Genomic DNA, 22,992 nt, shown 5'->3' with positions numbered 1-22,992 from the left:
TATATTATATAGTGGTCCGATTTAAACCAACTTTGGTCAGGATATTTAAAACCAAGTTAAATGCTGTAAAGAAGCTAATCCAGCCGAGGTCGACGTCTCAGTCCGGCCAGGGCCATTTACAGAATATTTGTAAATACTGAGATAACTGAAGGTTGGAGCTACGGGAACGCAAGAGTTCCATATCTGGTTGTATATAAAACTGGTCGACCCAGGCGGGCATGGCACCCTACCGTCGGGCGCAAGGGAAGATCCCCCGGACCGAGTCCTTGGAGACACTCCGTTGAGCCTCCCGGCATGGTGCGCCCGACAGGTACCAAAATTGACCGCATTAAAACGTAGGTGCGGCGCCCTTTTTTGTCCCGGCCACGACACCCTTGGCGCCGTATCGGACTGAGCCCTGGACCGGACTCCTCCAAGGGCTGGCCAAGATCTTGCAAGATGTCAGAACTATCACAGGAGACGTAGGGGACTGCGCCCTTTATAGTCTCGCCATGATGCTCCAGCCACCTTGCCAGATCGGGGCCAGACAACGTCTAGTTGTCCTGCCACCTGAAATCCCTTAAAGCCCACGAAAAGTAAAATATTTGGGGGCAGCTCACCCACCTAATACACACACTCTCACGGGTGGAGACAGTGACGCTGGGGCTTGGCGCGCCGCGGCGTCTCAACAAACAACAACACACACGTTCACTGGCACTCGCCGGCGCTAAACTCGGGCTGCGGTTGGCTTTTGTTTATTCCCTAGTCTTTGTTGTTTCCTTCTTGTCACTTGTCGTTTTCCTCGTCCATGCACTTCACTATGTATCACTCCCGTACACTTTGTCACTTTACTTTGTTTTCACTTTGTCCGCTCACATGTCCTCACTGTCTCAGCTCTCCGGAAAATTGACTAGGGTTGTTGATGATTATCATGATAATTGAAAAAAAAATATCGATATATTGATATTATGATATATTATAAAATAGTCATCAGCTTCTTTAGCGCTTTGATGTAAACAGACAAAGGTTTGTTTGATGTAAAAAAATTTGTTCAACTCATTTTGAGAAGTCCACTAATAATTTCAAATTTAATTATCTTTGGATCTAGTTGTCAAATTCGGGTGATCGGGGTATCAATCGACGCGTATTTTTAAATAGAATTAAAAAAATTAAGAATGTTAGCAAAATGCTCCAACGGCCCCATTAATGGCAATCATTAAAATTTTTCCCCTCCAACTTACACAGCTTTATCTCATAATTCAGGTGAGTTTGAAAAAGTTCTAGTACGCCATTTTGTTAGTTTCGACTAAGCCTTTCGATCGGTATATATCTGATCGGACAGTTGTAGCAAATTGTCAATATAAGTTGTATTTATTGCTAGTCGCCTTTCGCACCCTTCGTGCTGCTTTTATCACTAGCGCAAACTGCCGACCGCAGTAAAAGCTGACATTTTTTGTTAAATCTGGCAACTCTTATGTCATTTATGTTCAGTTTGGTTTGCCATTTTATCATCAACAGGTTGACAAATTATCAAATCATCAAATTTATTTCAAAAATATTGGTTCAGCTCATGAAGTTTACCGCAAGCTCCGTCCATTTTATGGTCGACATAATCGTCCATGAGAGCAATTAATTCGGTTAACCATGGATCGTTTTCGCACTACGTTTACTTTATGTGATAATACGCATCCGCAGAGACGTCAAACAGTGTGCACCGAAGAAACAATTGCCGAAGTAGAGCAAAGTGTTAAGTAGGACCCGAATGAATCGATCCGCCAACGTGCACAGCAATTGGAGCTTTGTCCATCAACTTTATAGAAGATTTGGCGCAAAGATCTTGGCTTACGACCTTACAAGATCCAGCTTGTTCAAGAATTAAAGCCGCGAGACCATGCAATGCGTCGTGATTTTGGTGCATCGGCCGAATATGAGATTGATCGCGATGCTGATTTTCATCGCAAAATTTGGTTCAGTGATGAGGCTCATTTTTGGTTGAATGGCTACGTCAACAAGCAAAATTGCCGCATTTGGAGTGAAGATAATTCACATGAGACCCTTGAGACGCCATTACATCCACAAAAACTGACTGTTTGGTGTGCTCTATAGGCTGGTGGGCCATTAAGCCATACTTCTTCCGAAATAATGCTGGAGAGTCAGTTACCGTTAATGGAAACCGATATAGAGCCATGATAACCGACTATTTTGTTCCCGAATTGGATGGCATGAGTGTGTAGATATAATGGAGTAGATATTGTTCCAACAAGACGGCGCTTCATGCCACACAGCGCACGTCACAATCGATTCATTAAAGAAAACATTCGATGAGCGAATAATTTCGCGGAATGGACCTGTCAATTGGCCACCAAGACCGTGTGTTTTGACACCATTAGATTATTTTCTTTAGGGATATGTGAAGTCGCTCGTCTACGCCGACAAATCACAAACGTTAGGGGACTTGGAAGCCAACATTCGTCTCGTGCTTGCCGACATACGGCCCCAAATGCTCGAAAATAGCTTGAAAATTCTAGACTTGGCTATATTTGAGCCAGCCGCGGCGGCCAAATGCCGGAAGTCGTATTTAAATATTAATGGCATAATAATATCCTTCCAATAAATCCAAATTGATGGACATTAAAACGATTTTCTTGTGTTTTATTTCAATTTGAAGTTCTATACCTTTACAAAAAACTCCCTTTATAAGGATAATACATGTTAGTGGAAGGCAAGGAGGAAAACGTTGATTGAAAAAATTAGCAAAAAGATCAGAGGCAACAGAATCATCGCAGACTTTATCATTATTAAATAAAAAAGAATTTGGTAAGGAGGGAAATGTACATTTAGAGTTAACGAAAGAGTAGAATTGCATAGGGTCCCGCATAAATTGATTCTTGCAACGACTCAGATAATTATCATAGCACTGAGAGTTATAGAGAGTAAAATAAGCTTTAGCTTAGAATATTTTATAAAGTCCAAATTAGTTCCAGTCAATTTAAACTTTTAAAATTATTTAGATTTAATATTCTTTAAATTAGATAATCTTAGAGTAAACCAAGGCGTCTTAAATAAAACAGACTTAATTACAGTGTGGGGGATACAGATATCAAGAAGAGAATTTAAAGTGTCATAGAAAAAAGATACAGTTATGTTTACATCATTTGTGTCATATAGAATAGACCAATCAGTTGCAGTTATCAGTTGGTTAAGCAAAACGAAATTTCTCTTGCGAAAACAGAAGCGGAAAGTAAAAGAAATAGGTGAAGAATTTTGGTTAGTATTAGAGATAGAAAATAAAAGTTGAAGAGTGGGAATCTTCTGGGAGTAAGAATCTTCAGGCGTAACCATAGGGGAAGAAAATGACGGCACTAGACAAATCATTGACAAATATTAGATCAAGCATCCTATTTAGACTGTTCGGAATTCAATTTATTTGAAAAAGAAACAAGTCAGTTAAACCATCCACAAACTCATGATGGGTTGAGGGAACTAAGTAATTTAAGTCATTAAAAAACGACCAGGATATGTTGGGTAGGTTAAAATCACCGAGAACGACAAATGTATCATTATCACGTACAGGACCACCTGCACGACCATTGTGCCGATCACGCCTAAAAATATTAAAATTCGATGAAATAATCTCATTGTCTGATATGCTAGAAGTCAGACAAGCCTCAGGTTTTTTAACTTGGAACAGAGACCTCTAACATTCCGATATTGAATATTAATTTGGTCAAGGTCTAGTTTTTTGGACAATTGGTAGTGGCAACGGTTTTTTTAAATTTAAATTTATTTAATATGAGCTACGGTGCCCCAAGGGTTTATTGCTGGGCTAGAAGGTCGTTTCGTTTAAGGCGGGTGCGACTGCAAATCCGAGCTAATCGCCGAGCAAGAGGATTTGTGGCAACGGGTGAAACAGAAGTTGTTATGGTCGATGCGGGAACATTCACCTGAGTCGAGGGAATCGAGTGGGCAAGCAGATTTACAGGAATTGATAAAGTAGGAGTTGTTGTGACTAAGATAGAGGGAGGAAGTTTGTTTCTGTTGCTTGCAGAAGGTGAAAATGAATGTTGTGGTGGCCCAAACATTTATTGGGATGGCACCAAAAATAGTGAGATAGACGGCGCACTTAAGAATTGAGGCTCTAAACGTCTAATTGGAGAAGCCTCAAATTTAAATTCACCCAGTAACTTCATACTTGAGTCAAAGGTACTAGATAGTTGCTCAGTCATTGTAAGAAGTTTCATAAATTCTATTTTCTCGCTATTGTACATGCGTGTAAAATCAAATTGTATGAAAATGCAGATAGGGAAAGATCAACGTAGACCGCCAATTTCTTTTTTCTTATCCATGCAAAGTATCCTATAGTGGTCACGTCCATTAAGCCCTGCACACTTAATATGCATCATGTTATCACATAACCAACAGCTTACAAATTTAAGTTGGTCTTTATCACGAATTGGCCCGTATGGGCAATTCATTTTGAAGCACGACATGTATCACTCAAAAGTTTCCTAATGGGCACCGAGATATGCTCAAAGCAAAAACCAGCACAAACAAATCTGTTTGCAACGGAAATGCAATAACAAAAAAATGCGTGAAAGCAAGCAAAAGTAAAAATGCGCAAGTGAACACACACCCAAACTTGCGATCGCTCGGCGTCTCAAAGAGAGCAAATGCGAAAATACGCAAATGCGAAATTGTAAGTATGTTAAATTTTCTTTTATTTTAACAATTTGAAAGTTAAAAGTGCCAATTTAATTTAGCCTCTGTACGAATTGAAGTTTTTAAAGTATTTATTTATTAAATTAATGGTCATTAAATCTAACTGCCGCGAAGATGTGGGTAGCGAGCATATAACTGTCGAGTGGGCTCGACTGTAGCCCTTTCATACCTCAAGAGAGCCGAGGGTAGGCGAGCGTAGTGAGCATGAGACGGAGCCCCTTGTGTTTTTTTTTTTTTGGGGGAAAGTGCCTAGCATTTAAAATTTAAATTGAATGCGATTTGCTTGCTTCTAGCTCCTCCCAACATTTATATTGTTACATATAGATTATCCACGCCTGTGTCTGACTGTTATAAAATTTGCACAAACTTAATATACCCTCGACGAGGGTAATTTATTGTATATATAAGTATTTATATACCCGTTGTATTCGGCGGTTAACGCATGCGCGGGATTATCACTTCTTCACTTTTGAGTATTTCAACCCTGTTGGGGAACCAGAAGCAGCGTTTATTGAATTTGCGCAGGAAATGGCTAAGCAAGGGATTACAATAACATAACGTCAACACTTTATTTTTGCGCTGAGAGTTTTGATGGCATGAAAACTTGCACTTGCCAAGAACACCATTTCCAAATTAGCTTCACACGCTGCACAGCACCTCACAGTCACTGTATGTTTTGACACTAAGCACGCGGTTAACATTGCCGGAAAAAAAATTTGTACCAACTCGCAAAAAAAAAATTGTATATAACAAATCAAGAATATTATATATATATATATATATATTTATATTTATATCTAAATCTGGGTGACATTTATCAAATTCTAAGTATGTTTTTTGGGAGTTATTGCTGATTGGCTCACCATCTGCATTAATACGATTTGTGTTGCTTGGTTGGACATGCTGAAACATGACTTGCTGCGGTTTCCCAAAGTCGTCACTTTCATGTCACTTTAAACACTTCAAGAGAATGAAAGCACCAGCGTCTGTCTCTGAGTATTTATACTGAAGACGCAGTAAACGTAACGTAACGTAGTTGTCGCAGCTGCTTCCACAGCTAACTATAGCTACTGCTGTTGCTGGTATTGCTGCGTGTTTCCTCTACAAGCAACGATTACACCCTCCGACACAAACGATTTCAAAAATAATATTAATAACAAAAAAATTAGGCTTGGAAAGCCACGTTCACAGCCATTCAATTTTAAAACCCCAAAATGAAATAAAATCGACTATCTCATCTACATCTATGTGCTCCTCTGTAATAGATCTAGTACTCATGTATGTACATAAATACTTCTAAAATATACCTCTACACGAGGTCAAAGTCTAGATTTTGTGACGAGCTTTGTGAAAAAACAAACAAATAAAAACATTACTTTAAAAAAATAAAGGGCTCCGCCCCCCGCTCGGTTTGCTCGCCTACTCCCAGCACGCTTCGCTCGCGGTAAGTTGTTAAAGGGTACCAGTCGACCCCAGCAGATATATGTGTAGTCTAGTTTGGATATAGCGCTGGCTTCATAAGGCCTGTGGCAATGTATCTTACAGTGTGCTATGTAATTAATATTAACAGGATATCTACTATAAGCTAGAAATATACATATTTGCTATAGTATTTTTACAATGATATGTGAATTCTCTTATCTTTTATCACTGCGTACGGCAGCTCGCGCGTTGGTGCCTTTTGGTAAAATTTTTTCTTATCAAAAATACGCGCCGATTGATACCTCGATTACCTAAATCCAACAACCGGTTAAAAAAAATTAAATTTGAAATTTTAAGTGGCCTTTACAAAATGAAATGAAAAGTCAGTTTGCTTGTTTGTCTGTTTGTAAGTTAGGGATTTATTACTCTTCGAAAATCTAGAAATGTTTGTTCTACGACTAAAACGAAAAATCACGCTAAAATTTAACAACAGTTTCCAAACTATGGAAGCTACAGATATGTCCTATATATCGTTGGAAAGGTATTTTTGAAAGCTTTTAGGCGCGTTTTTTTCCTGAAGTACTTGGGTAACATTTTACAGGTGAAATAAGGATTTTAAATTATTAAAAACAAAAAAAAAAATTTCCATTCGACACTACGCAAAAATTAATTTGTATGTACAAAGAAGCTCAAATAGGGTGAGCACAGTGCAGAATGCCAATTTTATTTTTTTTAATAATTTATATTTTTATTTTAAATTTTTGTATTAAACTTAATTTTGTTCGTCACAATATTGAATATCAGAAATTTTGGTGCTACACAGAGAAAAAAAACAACGTAAGCAACTATATACACTTTGATTCAAATATTTTTACGAATGATTTATCACCACATATGTTTGTAGTTGATTCAAAGAGTGTGCACTTAAATCTCTGTTTTTATAAGAACATATTAATATTTAAGTTATATCACAATTAGTTTGAACATTGATCCATATTAAATACAAATACGTTTCATAATACAATCTTATATTTTCATTATTAAATTAAGTAAAAAATATATTTAATTCAAATATGTATCATAGTTAAATCCAACATATTAATATTCAAAGTTAATATTTTCATATTATATTTATATAAGAATGATATTGAAATTAAACAGTATACATATTTAAATTAAATATATATCATATTAAAAATAACGTTTTTTATTGTTAATACTACTATTATTCAGCTTTAAATAAAATATGTAACATATTTGATGCATTAAATATGGTAAGTATTTAATTTAAATATTTTTCTACTTGAATAAAACAAAATTTAATATACGTTTTGTTTTTTTTTAATTTAAACAAAAAAGAAAACATATAATACATTTATTCATTATTTATTCGCTTATAGTCCAATCTTTCAAGTATAACTAAAGCGCAGCGAAATACTCCACTGCGGTTCAAGTGGGATAGTCTTCATACCTTGTAGAATTATATAGTCTGATGCATCTATTGTAAAAAATATATATTTAATAAAATAAAAACCAATATTTGTAAATTAAATTACCATTTGTATCTGCAAGCCAAAGGATCTGACCATTCATAGTTAACCTGACTGATATGGGAAAGTTTTTGGCATTTTGAGTTCACATCCTGAAATTAATATATAAAGAAAGAAAAACAAATAAATGTAATAAATGCTAAACATAATTAAATGCATGTATTTTAATAAAAAATATATAAAAAATAATTAAGCAAGTGTTCGAAATGTTGAAATTAACTAAAGTTATATTACTCACCTCTGTCCTTCGCCATAATTTTAGTCTAAATTATGCTCTGAGGCCAACGATTGTTTGTTGTTAGCCACCAAACAGAAATTCCATACGCTATAACAAAACGAATGAAAAAAAGTCGATTAGAAACAAAAAAAAAATGAATTCATTAATGCAACTTACAATCAAGAACTTCAAAATATCCCACAATTTCGGGTAGGGGTCATCATTGTTGTTATTATTATCCGACTCCATATGATAATCTGCATAAAAATGTACAAACGCAAAACTTTTTTTAATTATATTTTTCTCATATATTCTTGTTCTCATGGCTGTATGTATGCATGTGTACTGTCGAACAAAAAAGTTTTTCACCAGAGATCAAAATGATTGCATTTATTATAAATTATTATTTTTTATTTCACAAATTATAAAAAAATTTATAAATTATTGTAATAATATTTGGTAATTATCTATTATACGGTTCTCATCTCAAAAAAAAAAAAAAAAACCACAAATAGGGGGTGATTTATGATGAATTTATCAGTAAAAATTAGATTGGGGACTCACTTGGTTTATTTTTTAAAAATCCTTGAAATTTTCATACAACATTTAATTTTGCATGGTTGTATTGTGTAATTTGTCAATATTTTGTCCGTTTACCAACACTACTTTTGTAAGCGAATCTGATTAAGTACCTAATTTTGACGCTCCCGATTTATAGTTGTTTACCAACACTACTTCGTACTGGTGTTTAAATGTTGCCGTAACTTTTAATTAATAAAATATTTAATTAGTTAACCGCATATTTCTCTTTAAAATATACCATCTGCAGCTTCTGCGTCATCAGCGTCATCATCGTTTTCCCATGAGGATGTGAAATATATAGGCCGTAAGCAAACATTTTTTTAAAAAAAATCGCGTGATTTTTTTTAAAAAAATTTTTGCCTGCCGCGCTTTTTTCTCACCTTATCAACTCAGCTCATCTAAATGGACATATTCATCTATGACCACCTCTTTGGAAGGGTTGTAAAGCCTTCCAATGGCCATAAACCCCTCATGGATCCTATCCGTGACATGTTTAAACTTCAACTTTTCACTGAGTAATACGTTGTGACTCCGCAACAAGTCTAACAACTCACTTTTAATGAGTCTAAGAAACTGTCTCGCACTAACATCACAACCTGTGCACGACATTTTATAAAAATTAAAGCTTTCTGCACGATTCCGTTATATATAGTGTTGGAAAACGGCTAGAAATCAAGCGAGTCAAAATTAGGTACTTACCCAAATTCGCTTACAAAAGTAGTGTTGGTAAACGGCAAAGTAGTGACAAATTGCACAATACAACCATGCAAAATTTAATTTTGTATGAAAATTTCAAAGATTTTTTAAAATTAAACCAAGTGAGTCCCCAATCTAATTTTTACTGATAAATTCATCATAAATCACCCCCGATTTGTGGTTTTTTTTTTTTTTTTGAGATGAGAACCGTATAATAGATATTTACCTAATATTTAAAGAAGTTATATTTTTCTTAAGTAAGTATTTTCAAACAAATTATTCGAGTAGTTGAAGATTCACTTTTCAAAATACTTTTTTATAACCAGTAGACGCGTTTGCAACGAATTTCACAATAACAACAAGGAGTGAGAGCGAGCGAGACTTAAAGCAGCTTATGCGATCTCTGCTCGTACACGTGCATACATACATACATTGTGCGTTTTTTTGTGCCTGAACTTTTTTTTTCATGACACTGCCCTAAACACAACTCTAAATACTTACCCTTTTATATGCACTAATTTTTATTTAATTGATTATTTAAATTAATTGTTAAATCAATTTTAATTAAACACTTCTTATTTTTTCGCACTCCTTACTCGTCCAGCTCGGCCAACAAACAATTCGCACTAGAGGTGCCAAACCATCGAAGGCACTATCGACACTATCGATGGTGGATCACTATCGAGTCGGCCTACTATCGATGGTGCCGCACTGACGATAGTGTTCGATAGTGCCAGCGATAGTTCTGTTTACACATCACTGAAAAAAATTGCGCGCTTTTATTAATTTGTGGCGTCGCTTGAATACAAATATTTAAAAGTGTAAAGTGGTAAAGTGTTGCTTTAAAATATCAATTCGTAATATGACATAAATGGATCGCTTTCTTAAAAGAGGTAATACATTTTTCAAATAATTAGTAAGAATGCTTACAACATTTCTGTCTAATTTTAGGTCGCAGTTCTGCAGCAAGTTGCGATTGCAACAGCAGCGACAGCGAAAAAAATTCTGTGTCGGAAAAGCCTGTAGAAAAAAAGAAAAGTAAAATTTCGGATGTGTGGAATTATTTAAAAAAAATCAGATGATAAGAGATTTGCCAAATGCCTTAGTTGCGCCAAGGAGTATAAAACCAGTGGCAACACATCGAACCTGCATGATCACCTTAAACGGTTTCACCCAAATTTAGACAGAAATGCTCCTGATGTCAATGTAGACGATGCTGAAGATGCTGTACAAGATGAGAGCATTGCGTCTTCCAGCAGCAGTTGCAGGTCGAGCATGCGGTCAGTGGAGTCATATTTTAAACGGGCTGTGTTGTATGATGCAAACTCCAAGCGTAAAAAGGACTTAGATGAACTCGTAGCAGAGATGGTTGCTCAGGATGTTCAGCCCTTTAGCATCGTAAAGGACAAAGGATTTATAAAATTAATTACAGCCTTAGATCCACGTTACAGGCTTCCCAGCCGGAGTCATTTGGAAAACGTCCTAATGACCAATAAACGACGGAAAAATTGTCAACAATGTTGAAGCAGGTTTCGAGCATTGCCATCACTTGCGATTTGTGGACTTCTAGTGCTAACGTGAGCTTTTTAACGGTAACGGGCCATTACGTACATGAATACGGCATCAAAACCGCATCACCAGCAACTAAAAAACTGATAGATGCTACAAATCACTCAGCGCAAAATATTGCAGATACGTTAAAAGATATATTAACATCTTGGCATATCTTTGAAAAAACTGTCTGCATTGTGACTGACAATGCTAGCTCAATGCTGAAAGCATGCGAAATCTTAAAAATCCGAAATCTGCCATGCTTTGCCCATACAATTAAGTTGGTAGTCCAAGATGGCTTAAATCTCGATCACAACGATGTCACAAAAGCTTTGTTTGCTAAATGTAAAAGTATTGTAAAATTTTTTTAGAAAAGTTCAATTGCGAACGAAAAATTGAAACAAGCTCAAGAAAATTTTGAATATACCTTGTTGCAAGAAACCCCAACAAGGTGGAACAGCTTCCACAGCATGATTGAAAGAGTTTTATTAACTCATGAAGCCATTGCCAGTGTGCTACTATCGACAACAAATGCACCATTACCATTCACTGCAGAGGAAATCAACGTATTGAAAGATATTGACAAAATATTAGCGTTATTAAAGAAGGTGTCCGAAAAAGTTTCTGGTGGCAAATACGTTACAGTGTCATTAATAATACCATTGGCATATGGACTCTACCGGCAAATTCAAAATCTTTCAACTCAGTTGGCAACTGCGGTAGGCGAATCTATGAAAGATGCTATGTTGGAGTCGATTAAAAAACGACTATCTATATATGAGCTACACACGGTAACAAGGATCGCTACGATTTTGGATCCTCGCTTTAAAAAAGATGGGTTTCAATCAAACGCAAATGCTGAACAAGCAGCAAGTTTCCTGGAAAATGATTTGGTCAATTTGGGCAATTTGGATCAGTTTGAAGACCCTGACAACTTGAGTGTGGAAGCAAGCACGACCACTAAGGACCCACTCTTTGATTTTTTAAACCAACGAGGCGCTACTAAAAAGAGGAATGTCCGATCTGATGCAATCATAATTAAAAGGCAGTATCTGGAGAGAGACATTGCCATACAAGAAATGGACCCTCTTTTGTGGATCAAGGTAAAATTAATAAATCAATCTTCGATACAAAAAACTAAGTTTTGATAATAGATTTAATTACAGGTCAAGCAGGCGGATTTTCCTTTATTAAAATCACTGATGTTTAAATATTTATGCATCCCCGCAACGTCTGTGGAGTCGGAAAGAGTTTTTAGCAAGGCGGGACAAATTGTTTCGGATAGGCGAACACGCCTTAAAGAAGAAAATGTGAACGCTTTGCTGTTTTTGAACAAAAATCTTTCGCTACAATAAAAATAAATGTAAATATCTCTATTAAATATTAAATATCTATCACAAATTTTCTATGATAAGAATCACTGTTTTTTTTTTGCGACTATCGACCACTATCGATGGTACCATCGACCACCATCGATGGTTTGAAAATTACTATCGCCCACCATCGATAGTTTGGCGCCTCTAATTCGCACTAAAACTTCTAAGCAGCTCTGTCGCTACTCTTCGGCAAAAATCAAGAGTTGCGATTACCGTTATGCCTTGCAGCTGCGTGTGAAGCAAAGAACGCGATCTTTGCATTTGCCACAGTGTGTCAAAACATGAAATAAACACTGTAAAATATTTATTTTTGTGCGTCGCACAGTGGGGCAGATCCTCATTTTGCGTTGCAAAAATCATATCTTTTGAACCGGTGAAGATATTTTCAAAATTTAAAAAGCATTTGATAGAAAACTCTTTAAGCTTTAAAAGTGTGCTTGCACAGGGTGAGTGCCCACAGGGCGATTCAGGGTTGTTGACCAAAGTTGAAAAATATTTTCGGTGCATTTTTGACATGTAAAATTAAAAAAAAAAACCAATTTTTTGGTGTTTAGTATATTTATTTTAATCTTATTTCATTATTAAACAATATTTTTTAACATATTAAATAGTTTTAATAACCTAATAACAAAAAAAAAAAAAAAATTTTTTTTTAATATTCTATGAGCTTAGCTGTGTATATATTTATTTTATGCCTGATTTTTTTTAAAAATATTCATCAACATTTGGATTAATATCTAATAAACTTATCATTTCACTGCAGAGGAAATCAACGTATTGAAAGATATTGACAAAATATTAGCGTTATTAAAGAAGGTGTCCGAAAAAGTTTCTGGTGGCAAATACGTTACAGTGTCATTAATAATACCATTGGCATATGGACTCTACCGGCAAATTCAAAACCTTTCAACTCAGTTGGCAACTGCGGTAGGCGAATCTATGAAAGATGCTATGTTGGAGTCGATTAAAAAACGACTATCTATATATGAGCCACACACGGTAACAAGGATCGCTACGATTTTGGATCCTCGCTTTAAAAAAGATGGGTTTCAATTAAACGCAAATGCTGAACAAGCAGCAAGTTTCCTGGAAAATGATTTGGTCAATTTGGGCAATTTGGATCAGTTTGAAGACCCTGACAACTTGAGTGTGGAAGCAAGCACGACCACTAAGGACCCACTCTTTGATTTTTTAAACCAACGATGCGCTACTAAAAAGAGGAATGTCCGATCTGATGCAATCATAATTAAAAGGCAGTATCTGGAGAGAGACATTGCCATACAAGAAATGGACCCTCTTTTGTGGATCAAGGTAAAATTAATAAATCAATCTTCGATACAAAAAACTAAGTTTTGATAATAGATTTAATTACAGGTCAAGCAGGCGGATTTTCCTTTATTAAAATCACTGATGTTTAAATATTTATGCATCCCCGCAACGTCTGTGGAGTCGGAAAGAGTTTTTAGCAAGGCGGGACAAATTGTTTCGGATAGGCGAACACGCCTTAAAGAAGAAAATGTGAACGCTTTGCTGTTTTTGAACAAAAATCTTTCGCTACAATAAAAATAAATGTAAATATCTCTATTAAATATTAAATATCTATCACAAATTTTCTATGATAAGAATCACTGTTTTTTTTTTGCGACTATCGACCACTATCGATGGTACTATCGACCACCATCGATGGTTTGAAAATTACTATCGCCCACCATCGATAGTTTGGCGCCTCTAATTCGCACTAAAACTTCTAAGCAGCTCTGTCGCTACTCTTCGGCAAAAATCAAGAGTTGCGATTACCGTTATGCCTTGCAGCTGCGTGTGAAGCAAAGAACGCGATCTTTGCATTTGCCACAGTGTGTCAAAACATGAAATAAACACTGTAAAATATTTATTTTTGTGCGTCGCACAGTGGGGCAGATCCTCATTTTGCGTTGCAAAAATCATATCTTTTGAACCGGTGAAGATATTTTCAAAATTTAAAAAGCATTTGATAGAAAACTCTTTAAGCTTTAAAAGTGTGCTTGCACAGGGTGAGTGCCCACAGGGCGATTCAGGGTTGTTGACCAAAGTTGAAAAATATTTTCGGTGCATTTTTGACATGTAAAATTAAAAAAAAAAACCAATTTTTTGGTGTTTAGTATATTTATTTTAATCTTATTTCATTATTAAACAATATTTTTTAACATATTAAATAGTTTTAATAACCTAATAACAAAAAAAAAAAAAAAATTTTTTTTTAATATTCTATGAGCTTAGCTGTGTATATATTTATTTTATGCCTGATTTTTTTTAAAATATTCATCAACATTTGGATTAATATCTAATAAACTTATCATTTCGGGACTATAATTATTTTCTTCTAAATCCTTTCGTGATTTAACATGTCTAAAGGATGAAACAAGTGGATCTGAAGAGGCCGACAGCATATTAAAAGGTCTTCATTCTGTCTCTCACGTGAAATCTTGCAAGTATTCGTGTACCTAAATTTTTATATTCCTTGTTTTTGCATTCCTGTGCTTCTTCGGACAACTCTCCAAGCGGTAGGCATTGGTACTCAATTAAATCTGCGCCATGATCCAAAATCCTGTGAACGGTAGGAGTAAGCAACTTCTTGGGGTACATTTCAATCAAAAGTTGCTTTGTTTTTGATGCATACTCTTCATATTTTAAACAATTTATCATTTCCTTAGAATTTATGACATTAAGGATAACTGACAACCTTTTAATAATGTCATTGTGAACACCTGTTATTTGAGAGGTCACTTCATCATTGGCGAAAAATCTTCTGGACGTATTCCCATCATTGGTATTTCCATAATTGTGCTTTGGGTAGTCCACCTTTAATCCAAGCCTGTTGGTAAACTCGACTTGAATAATCTTTTTCCGGTCAGCTCTGATTTCCTTCTGTGTTTGTTTATCGTCATATTTTTCTCCTGGCCGTGGAATTGTGTACGCAAGCTTTAAAATAAAGTCCATACACTTTATTCTACAATGTAATGGAGAAATTCCATGCTTATAGCATTCCTTATCCTGCGTTGAATCGTCCAGATTATTTTCCTGCATTGAATCGTCCAGATTATTTTCCTTCGTTGAATCGTTTAGACTATTTTCCTTAATAGAATCGTCCAGATTATTTCCCTTCGTTGAATCGCCCTTTTTCGAATATTGTGATTAAGTCTTTTTACAAATTGCACACCTCAGGGTTGACTTATTATGTGCAATATCATTTAAGACTTTTCCATCAATCATGGTGAAAAAAAACGAAAAATCAACTTTTAAGGTTTTCCCATTCTTTGTTGTAATATCAGTTGGAATTAGTCGATCTATTTGTGAATCCATGTCGTCTCTAGTTGATTGTGTCAGCTCGCTTGTTTCTTTAGCATATTTGAAGAAAATTGGACGGCAGTAATGAACAGAGGATGGTCGAGGATTTCTCCAATGCTCAGAGCTTTTACTTCTTAGTCGTAAGGGAACTAGAGACGCCATAAACATTTTTTCATCAGAAATGGTTTCGTCTTCAGTATGTATTATTTGCTTATATGCACTTTGGCCAGACGATCCATCACATCCCCACTGGCTCAGTAATGTAAGTTGTTCGGGAAGCAGCTCAACCTCTTCCTCAGGCAAACTTTGTATTAGGCGTCTAGCGGTGTGATCCATCAAATCCTGAAGTCCAACCTCAACAGATACATTGGTTATTGTCAAATTGGGCGGAACGGCTTCCTTTTTAGCAAATCCAATTTTTTTATATCCGGGAAGAGCATCGACATTATGTCGAAGTAAGGAGCCTCGTAAAGTGTAATATTTTTCCTTAGTCAATCCCAAGTCCATAAATAAAGCAAAAGCTTCGTCAACTGTATAACTTGTTGCCGCAGAATTGGGTGGCGTTGGAATGCTTTCCTTTATTCTGTTCAGCCGTAATGGACTTGCGATCTTCACTGCTTTTGTAATATCCGCTTTTGTCCTTTCCTGCACTTTCACATATTTTGAAGATAGCGCATCTGCCAAATGTTCCGTGGATATTGCTTCTGTAGCATTGTCTAGCTTGCGTTTCCTTGTGTACGTCGAGCAGTCTTCGAAAGGCTTCCTCGGTCTTCCTCTGCCTTGGCTAGTAGATGGGCCCGTTTCTTCTCCTGCCACCTCAAGTTCCGTAAAGTCATTAAGCCAGTCCAAATACATTCTCTGAAACCTTTCTGCTGATCGTTGGGATCTTTGCAATTTTTTGTTCAAGTTCCGATAAAAGTTGGTAATTTTGCCTATTAACTCAGCTGACAAATCGTTTAAGGATATCTTTAATTCATTCATTATAGCCATTTGGAATTGAGCTTTGTTTTTTGTGGCAACGAATATTTCGAAACATTTTGAATTATTTAAAGCCATGATTACACTTCACTTATAGTACTGACGAAAATTTTCTGAATTATATTTAAAAATACTGTTCAAGAAAAAAGCAGCTCCAGATAGGTAATGGCTCTTATGATGTCAAAAATGAACTGTCTAACAACATTGACTGCATTTCATTAAATAGTTTTTTTTTAAATTAGGTAAAACATTTCATTAAACAGGTACATACTTCCTTTTTAATTAGGTAAAAAACAACACCTAGTTTACCCAATATTGCCTTTGAATCATTAAATAGGTATTTCCTTTTTGACTAGGTAAAAACTAAAACCCTATTGAAAAAGAATAGGCAGTGATTTCCATTCATATTGCATCAGAACGGATAAAAGTTCGTATAAATTTCCTCCACTATTGGTTTTACCTGCAATACATACCTGCTCAAAATTTCCCAAACATAATTTGCGCAATAACGGCTCTAAACAATTTTAAGACAGGTACAAGTTACAATAATGCTAATTCATTATATTCGCATCTATATTTTGTGCATCTTATTCATTAACAGACAGGCATACCGAAAACGTATGTAATTGTACTGCGCTCTTCCTCTTCTATCACCATTTTTTTGCGAGGTTGCATCAGTTTTCGTCCTATAACTCTCCCAGACGCAGCTGGACGCATGAAAGACCGGGGTTATTTCGTTAGAGAATTGATTAACGAAGACTCCTGTGGTAGTGGGATCGAGTCCTTCGAGTCCAATTTTTTTCTATTCCATCAAAGTCAAAAATAGCCTAATTTTAGTGCTTTTTTTAAACATCGCTGGAATGAAAGGTCAACAAGTGAAGAAACAAATTCTACGGCATTTAATTAAAATGAATGTACTTTTCAGATGAAACCAAAAACATAAAGATCGGTCATATAACTTGTCATCAAATCAGTTTTAAAGTTTGCATTTTAGGAAAAATCCACATTTGTGCGCGCACTAAAATAAGGGTCAACTTTGAGAGGCTGTCACGCCCACAATTTTTACCTGATTTCAAAAATCTTTTGGATTTGTAATCTCTGGAGATTTCTCTATCGAATGCCTTTATTACTTTTTACAAACGCTTTCGTCAAAAAAATTATTTTTGCCACGCATATCGGCCGCCTGCCCCAGTGTGCGTCGTCTTTTTATATTGGTTTTGATACAAAAAATTAATATAAACCAAATTAAATTACGGCGCACTAAAATTATTGTTTTTACTATTTAAAACTCTACTAAATAAAATATTTTTTTTATTTATTATGTAATGCATATACAATATCTATATTTTCTACTATATACTTTGTGCCACTTTCAAATACAGCATTATTCTTCTTGTAACTGAATATTTAATGACCATAGTACTATGTTAAATAATATGAAGATCACTTCATTAATGTATTTTTACATTTTTTAATGACATTGAGAACCACTGTGCAACGAAAAAAAGAGTCGACAATTTTCGTTTTCAGCGTGGCACGCTTTTGTTGCGCACACACATGTATACAAACGTGCGTGTATGGACGCATATGTATGTATGTATGTTTGTGTGTATTAAAATTATTTTTCAAATTAATGTTGCTTCTTGTGTTTCTGTTTTCTACGTATGAATGTACGAAAATTTCTATTAGTTTGATGCAAGAATATCTACATACATATGTATGTATATACGTGTATGTAGATTTATATGTATGTTGAAAGTACATGAGCATATAAACATACATATATACATATGTATGTACATATAATTTGTGATTTTTTATAGGCATCCCCCTAATGTTTACATACACATACGTGCAAATGCACGTACATACATACATACATCATCCCAGTAAAACCCGGAGCAACGTGTTCCGCCAAGCAATTCCTTCTGGCAACCTTATGATTCATGCAAAATGAGTAGTATATGTCTTGGCAGGGTGCTAAGAGAGCTCAAAAAAGCCTTGCAATAGGAGTACGTTGCATTTGCTGACTTTGGAAGGCTAAACGCCAGGTCTTTCAAAACGTTCGCTGCTCTGCTATGTATTTTGACACGCCCTCGCCTTCGCAAAGACAGGCACAAACTCTGTTAACCACCACGAAAGAGCGGACATAGCATAATTAGCGCAATTTTTACAGTTTTTTCTTTATGTTTTTTTCATTCTTTTGTGGATGATCTTCATATACTTGTAATTTTTCTATCGCAAAACAGAAGAAGCTGCCGTCGAGTGCGCACGTGTTTGCAAAGTGATTTTGAAATATGAAAACTTGGAAAAATATTATTTTTACATTGTGTAAGTACAAAAATATAGTAATTTCTTTTGCATTTATACATTACATTTATTTATTTATATTTATATTATAATATTTTATTTATTTATTTAGGAGCCGTCAAATATATGATTTATGTATGTATTAATACGTAAAAATGCGTGGTTCGACTTTATATTGAAATGTAAGTACGAGTAGATACTATTTTATGTAATACAGAGTTTAATTCTTAAAGTAATTAATTTTTTTTCATTTCTTAAAGTGTGGATGCACACGCAAAACCAAGCCGACGCCTTTGGAATAGAAAAAACCGAACCAAGACGAGACAACGCACTGGGGGGAATATATACTATTTATAGATTTAAATATAAATATTTTCATTATGTTATTATTTATATATCACATTTGTCTAAGCAAATATATATGCATTTTCAATATTTATTGTGTTTTAATGAACGTTGCTTATCCACTCCAAAGCAATGCCTTTTGGAAGCATTATGTTCGTAGCGAACGCCGCAAGCCTGCTCTACTGCCTTCTACAAGAAGGCCTTCTGCAACGTTGTTCTTGGAAATGGGCGTTGGAAAGGGAAATGGGCGTTAACAGAGCCATAACAGAAGCCCTGCCAAACTACCTTGCAATGCTACCCTTCTTTCAGCGTTTCACCCCTGTATAATAGCGAATGGAAAACGTCAGATTTAGCAACTGCTCTTACGTTCCTTAACATGTGGTTTGAAGTTACTTTCGATAGGAGCCAAGTTTTATTGGGATGCCACCAGACTTCTATTAAACCAAATCAAGTCAAATCATTGCCATGCCATCTTTCGCCCCTGCACTATCACTAATAAATAAATGCAATGTATAAATGCAAAAGAAATTACTATATTTTTGTACTTACACAATGTAAAAATAATATTTTTCCAAGTTTTCATATTTCAAAATCACTTTGCAAACACGTGCGCACTCGACGGCAGCTTCTTCTTTTTTGCGATAGAAAAATTACAAGTATATGAAGATCATCCACAAAAGAATGAAAAAAACATAAAGAAAAAACTGTAAAAATTGCGCTAATTATGCTATGTCCGCTCTTTCGTGGTGGTTAACAGAGTTTGTGCCTGTCTTTGCGAAGGCGAGGGCGTGTCAAAATACATAGCAGAGCAGCGAACGTTTTGAAAGACCTGGCGTTTAGCCTTCCAAAGTCAGCAAATGCAACGTACTCCTATTGCAAGGCTTTTTGAGCTCTCTTAGCACCCTGTCAAGACATATACTACTCATTTTGGATGAATCATAAGGTTGCCAGAAGGAATTGCTTGGCGGAACACGTTGCTCCGGGTTTTACTGGGATGGTCCGGATGAATAAATTAATAACTCGAAAACGAATGAAGATTTTTTGGTCTAGTGTTTTGCATTGGGCTTATGATATCAATACGCAAATGGCCTAGAAAAGTGGGCATGGTCCCGCCTTTATTTCGGGATCTGCGATACTTAAATTTTTTCAAGCTATCAGGACCAAACTTACAGGCTAGGCGTGTTCCTATGCCCGTAACGTGTTGGCAATTTCATTAAAATCGGACAACTATATCATATAGAAATAATAGGAATTATCAGTCGAAAAGTCACTTTTTTTTATAAAAACGCGATTTTTTTCCAAAATATCTGACCAAACTGATCGTATGTAAGTGATATTATGCTACTCACATTCTTAACAACATATATCAAGATCGGAATACTATCATTTTTAATATCATATTGTTCGGCCGTGAACTGACTTTTTGTATGAAACTAGAAATTTTCATTTTTTGTCGATTGTAAAGATTTATCATTTATTCAATACGTAAACACGAGTTTTTTTAATTTTCGCCAATGCGCACAATAAAATAAACCAAAAAATTATCATATTCGTCATTTTGTCTCATGTGTTGTCGCTACAACTTAAGCAACTACGCATTTTTCAACGTGAGGTTAGCTGCAGTAAGGTGAAATTTTGAAAAATGCGCAACTTCAGCTTAATAGTACAAATTCAGAATTGATTTCTCTAGAAAATGCATATCGTCGCATTGCTAGCATATGCTAGCAAAATTAGTTACCTTTTTCCAAAGATGAAATTTTTTTAACGAGGAAAGTTTTTAAATTACAAAAAACAACACATTGCATGTTGATTTTCAACAACGCGGATATATAAACACAAAGTACAAGCCACAAAATATTTATAATACACGATAAATTTTGTTAAAAAAGCTTTTAAATTAGTGCTGTAAGACAATTCAAATTAACCTTAAAAATTAGAATATCCGTTTCATGTGCAGTTTGTTCAAACCAACTCTGTTTCACAGCTGATTGCTAAGCAGTGTTGGAAAATGTTAATATTTTAGTTATGCAACATTTGAGTTGAATGTATTTTGAATGCATCGCCATCAAAAACCCGTTAATTTGAATAACTTTAACAAATGACTTTTTTCCAAAATATTCGTCATCCGGACCATAGTGCCCTGTAACAGAATTGTCATCCGACTTCATACATATGTATGTATGTGTTTTCTTTGCATTACCCACCATTTAGTTGAATCAAATATAAAAAACATTATTTTAAGTAATTTAAAGTATTAAAATTTATAACATATCATATTTAATTTAATATTGCTTTTTAAATATGGACATATTATAAAACAACATTAAAATAAATATGAAAAAATTAAAATGAACAGACTTAAACATTGATCTAAATATTTTTTATGTTAACTACAATATGTTAACAATATGTTTTTAGCTAAATCTAAGTGTTTTATAGTTGATTATAAAATGAATGTAGTAGTTTTGAAAGTTAATATGAAAATCTTTAATTTTACAACGCAACTTTTTTATCAGTGTGGAATATACTTTTGTAACTAGACTTTTACCTCGTGTAAACGTTTTTTTCTGTGATTAATATTTTAGTGATTTTGTTTTTGTTTTTTTTATGTATGCTTTATGAATGTTTTATACCTTATATCAAGTTGTAGAATTTTACTTCTTTCAGAAAGTTTTTGTAACTTAATAGGTTTCTGTTAGAGGGGTTGGTAAGTGAATGGAGTGGGCTAGTACTCGAAAAAAAATTTTGAACGCAGTTTTGATAGATGTGGGGATGCGCAGTCTACGAGGATATGTTGAACTGTATTGGAGCATGTACAGCTTGCACTCTTTGTTTTTAGGCTACAATCGTCAGAAATATTATGTAAGCACGCTTGTAAGTAAAAACACTCACGCGTTTGTTTAAGAAGTGTTTCGTTTATTAATTGCTATGGGGTTTTATAGGTTATCTTAAGTACTTAAGGAAAGATATCCCTATTGTGTTAAAGTATTCTTTACTCTTTTCTTCTCATTGAGTTATTGAGTCTTAAGTGCTGGAGTTATTTCTTATCTATTGTGTATTCAGTTTTGTTTGTGTTGCCCTTGTCTATCTATTTCTGAGCGCCAGGATTGCTTCCCATGTGATAATCCAACGCCTTGGTGACTTTTTCAAGTGGTTTGCCGCACATCTGGCAGCGCATTCCGAGGGTTGCTTAAATACCATGTTCATTTATGAACAAAAGGAATAAGAGGCGTAAGGAATTGAATACATTAATTGCAATTACCACTGGAGAAGCAAAAGAAAATCTTATTCGAGAGCTCAAGAAATTTGAAAGTCAAAAATATAAAAAAAAAAAAAAAATATTATTTCGGGTTTGGTTTATTCAAAAGAAAATTAACAATAGTGGTTTATACACGGGAACAGCTGAACGCATTAGGGGCAAGTCAGTCTGCAATATATGCGCAGCTAAAACGCTGGGAAGCGGAATTGGACAAAGACGAGCAGCCTAGTCTAAATTGGGCGACAAAAGTTCAAGATCAGTGGGAGCTGTTCAAAACACAACATCAAATTTTAAAAGCACATTAAGCGCTTTTGGCAGGCGAATACTTTGAAAAAGAAGCATACGAAAAAACCCTAGCAATCAAAAATAGGATAATGAATGAGTTCACCGAGCAGCTCGCACCTTACAAAGAACGATGAATCGTAGATGGTAGACACGAATGGCGAGTTAGATATAAAGTCAAAATTCATACGACTAAAAGAACTGGTAAGAGGAGAAGCGGCGCAAGTATTTAGGCAATTACACATCAGCACAAAAAACTACGACACAGCGTTAAGTATCCTAAAGAATAGATACGAAAATTACAAAAAAAACTATTTTCAAGCCACTGGAATCTAATTTTAGACCTACCACATGAACAGTGAATCTGACAAGAGTGTTCAGAACATGCTAGATACAACAAAC

At 35.1% G+C, this 22,992-nt stretch overlaps 2 protein-coding genes and 2 long non-coding RNA genes across 5 annotated transcripts; 3 read left to right on the top strand and 1 right to left on the bottom strand.

Annotated features, from left to right (window-relative positions):
* Positions 1-7,445: 7,445 nt before the first annotated feature.
* On the bottom strand, positions 7,446-8,145 carry LOC117794185. The gene is made up of 4 exons (XR_004618377.1): positions 8,065-8,145; positions 7,909-7,995; positions 7,677-7,762; positions 7,446-7,618 (listed from the first exon to the last, which is right to left on the bottom strand). It is a non-coding gene; the product is annotated as an uncharacterized LOC117794185 (long non-coding RNA).
* Positions 8,146-11,404: 3,259 nt separating this feature from the next.
* On the top strand, positions 11,405-12,104 carry LOC117794183 (zinc finger BED domain-containing protein 1-like). Its single transcript, XM_034634702.1, has 2 exons — positions 11,405-11,819; positions 11,883-12,104. Exons 1-2 carry the CDS (start codon positions 11,448-11,450, stop codon positions 12,069-12,071), a joined length of 561 nt encoding a protein of 186 aa, XP_034490593.1. The 5' UTR covers positions 11,405-11,447; the 3' UTR covers positions 12,072-12,104.
* A 726-nt stretch (positions 12,105-12,830) lies between these two features.
* LOC117794182 lies at positions 12,831-13,688 on the top strand. 2 transcript variants are annotated; one of them, XR_004618375.1, is made up of 2 exons: positions 12,831-13,403; positions 13,455-13,688. XR_004618375.1 is itself a non-coding variant. In XM_034634701.1 (2 exons), the coding sequence occupies exons 1-2, from the start codon at positions 13,032-13,034 to the stop codon at positions 13,653-13,655; spliced, it is 561 nt and encodes a 186-aa protein (XP_034490592.1). In that variant the 5' UTR covers positions 12,831-13,031; the 3' UTR covers positions 13,656-13,688. The 2 variants fall into 2 exon arrangements, 1 of the variants encoding a protein (XP_034490592.1); XM_034634701.1 differs by having other exon boundaries at positions 13,467-13,688.
* A 4,939-nt stretch (positions 13,689-18,627) lies between these two features.
* Positions 18,628-19,120, top strand: LOC117794184. Its single transcript, XR_004618376.1, has 3 exons — positions 18,628-18,725; positions 18,817-18,886; positions 18,965-19,120. It is a non-coding gene; the product is annotated as an uncharacterized LOC117794184 (long non-coding RNA).
* The last annotated feature ends 3,872 nt before the right edge of the window (positions 19,121-22,992 follow it).

The sequence above is a fragment of the Drosophila innubila genome, chromosome X (assembly GCF_004354385.1).
Source record: "Drosophila innubila isolate TH190305 chromosome X, UK_Dinn_1.0, whole genome shotgun sequence".
In the NCBI taxonomy this organism is placed as follows: domain Eukaryota; kingdom Metazoa; phylum Arthropoda; class Insecta; order Diptera; family Drosophilidae; genus Drosophila; species Drosophila innubila.
The sequence above is the reverse complement of the archived record's forward strand: the minus strand, read 5'-3'. Positions and strand labels throughout refer to the sequence as shown.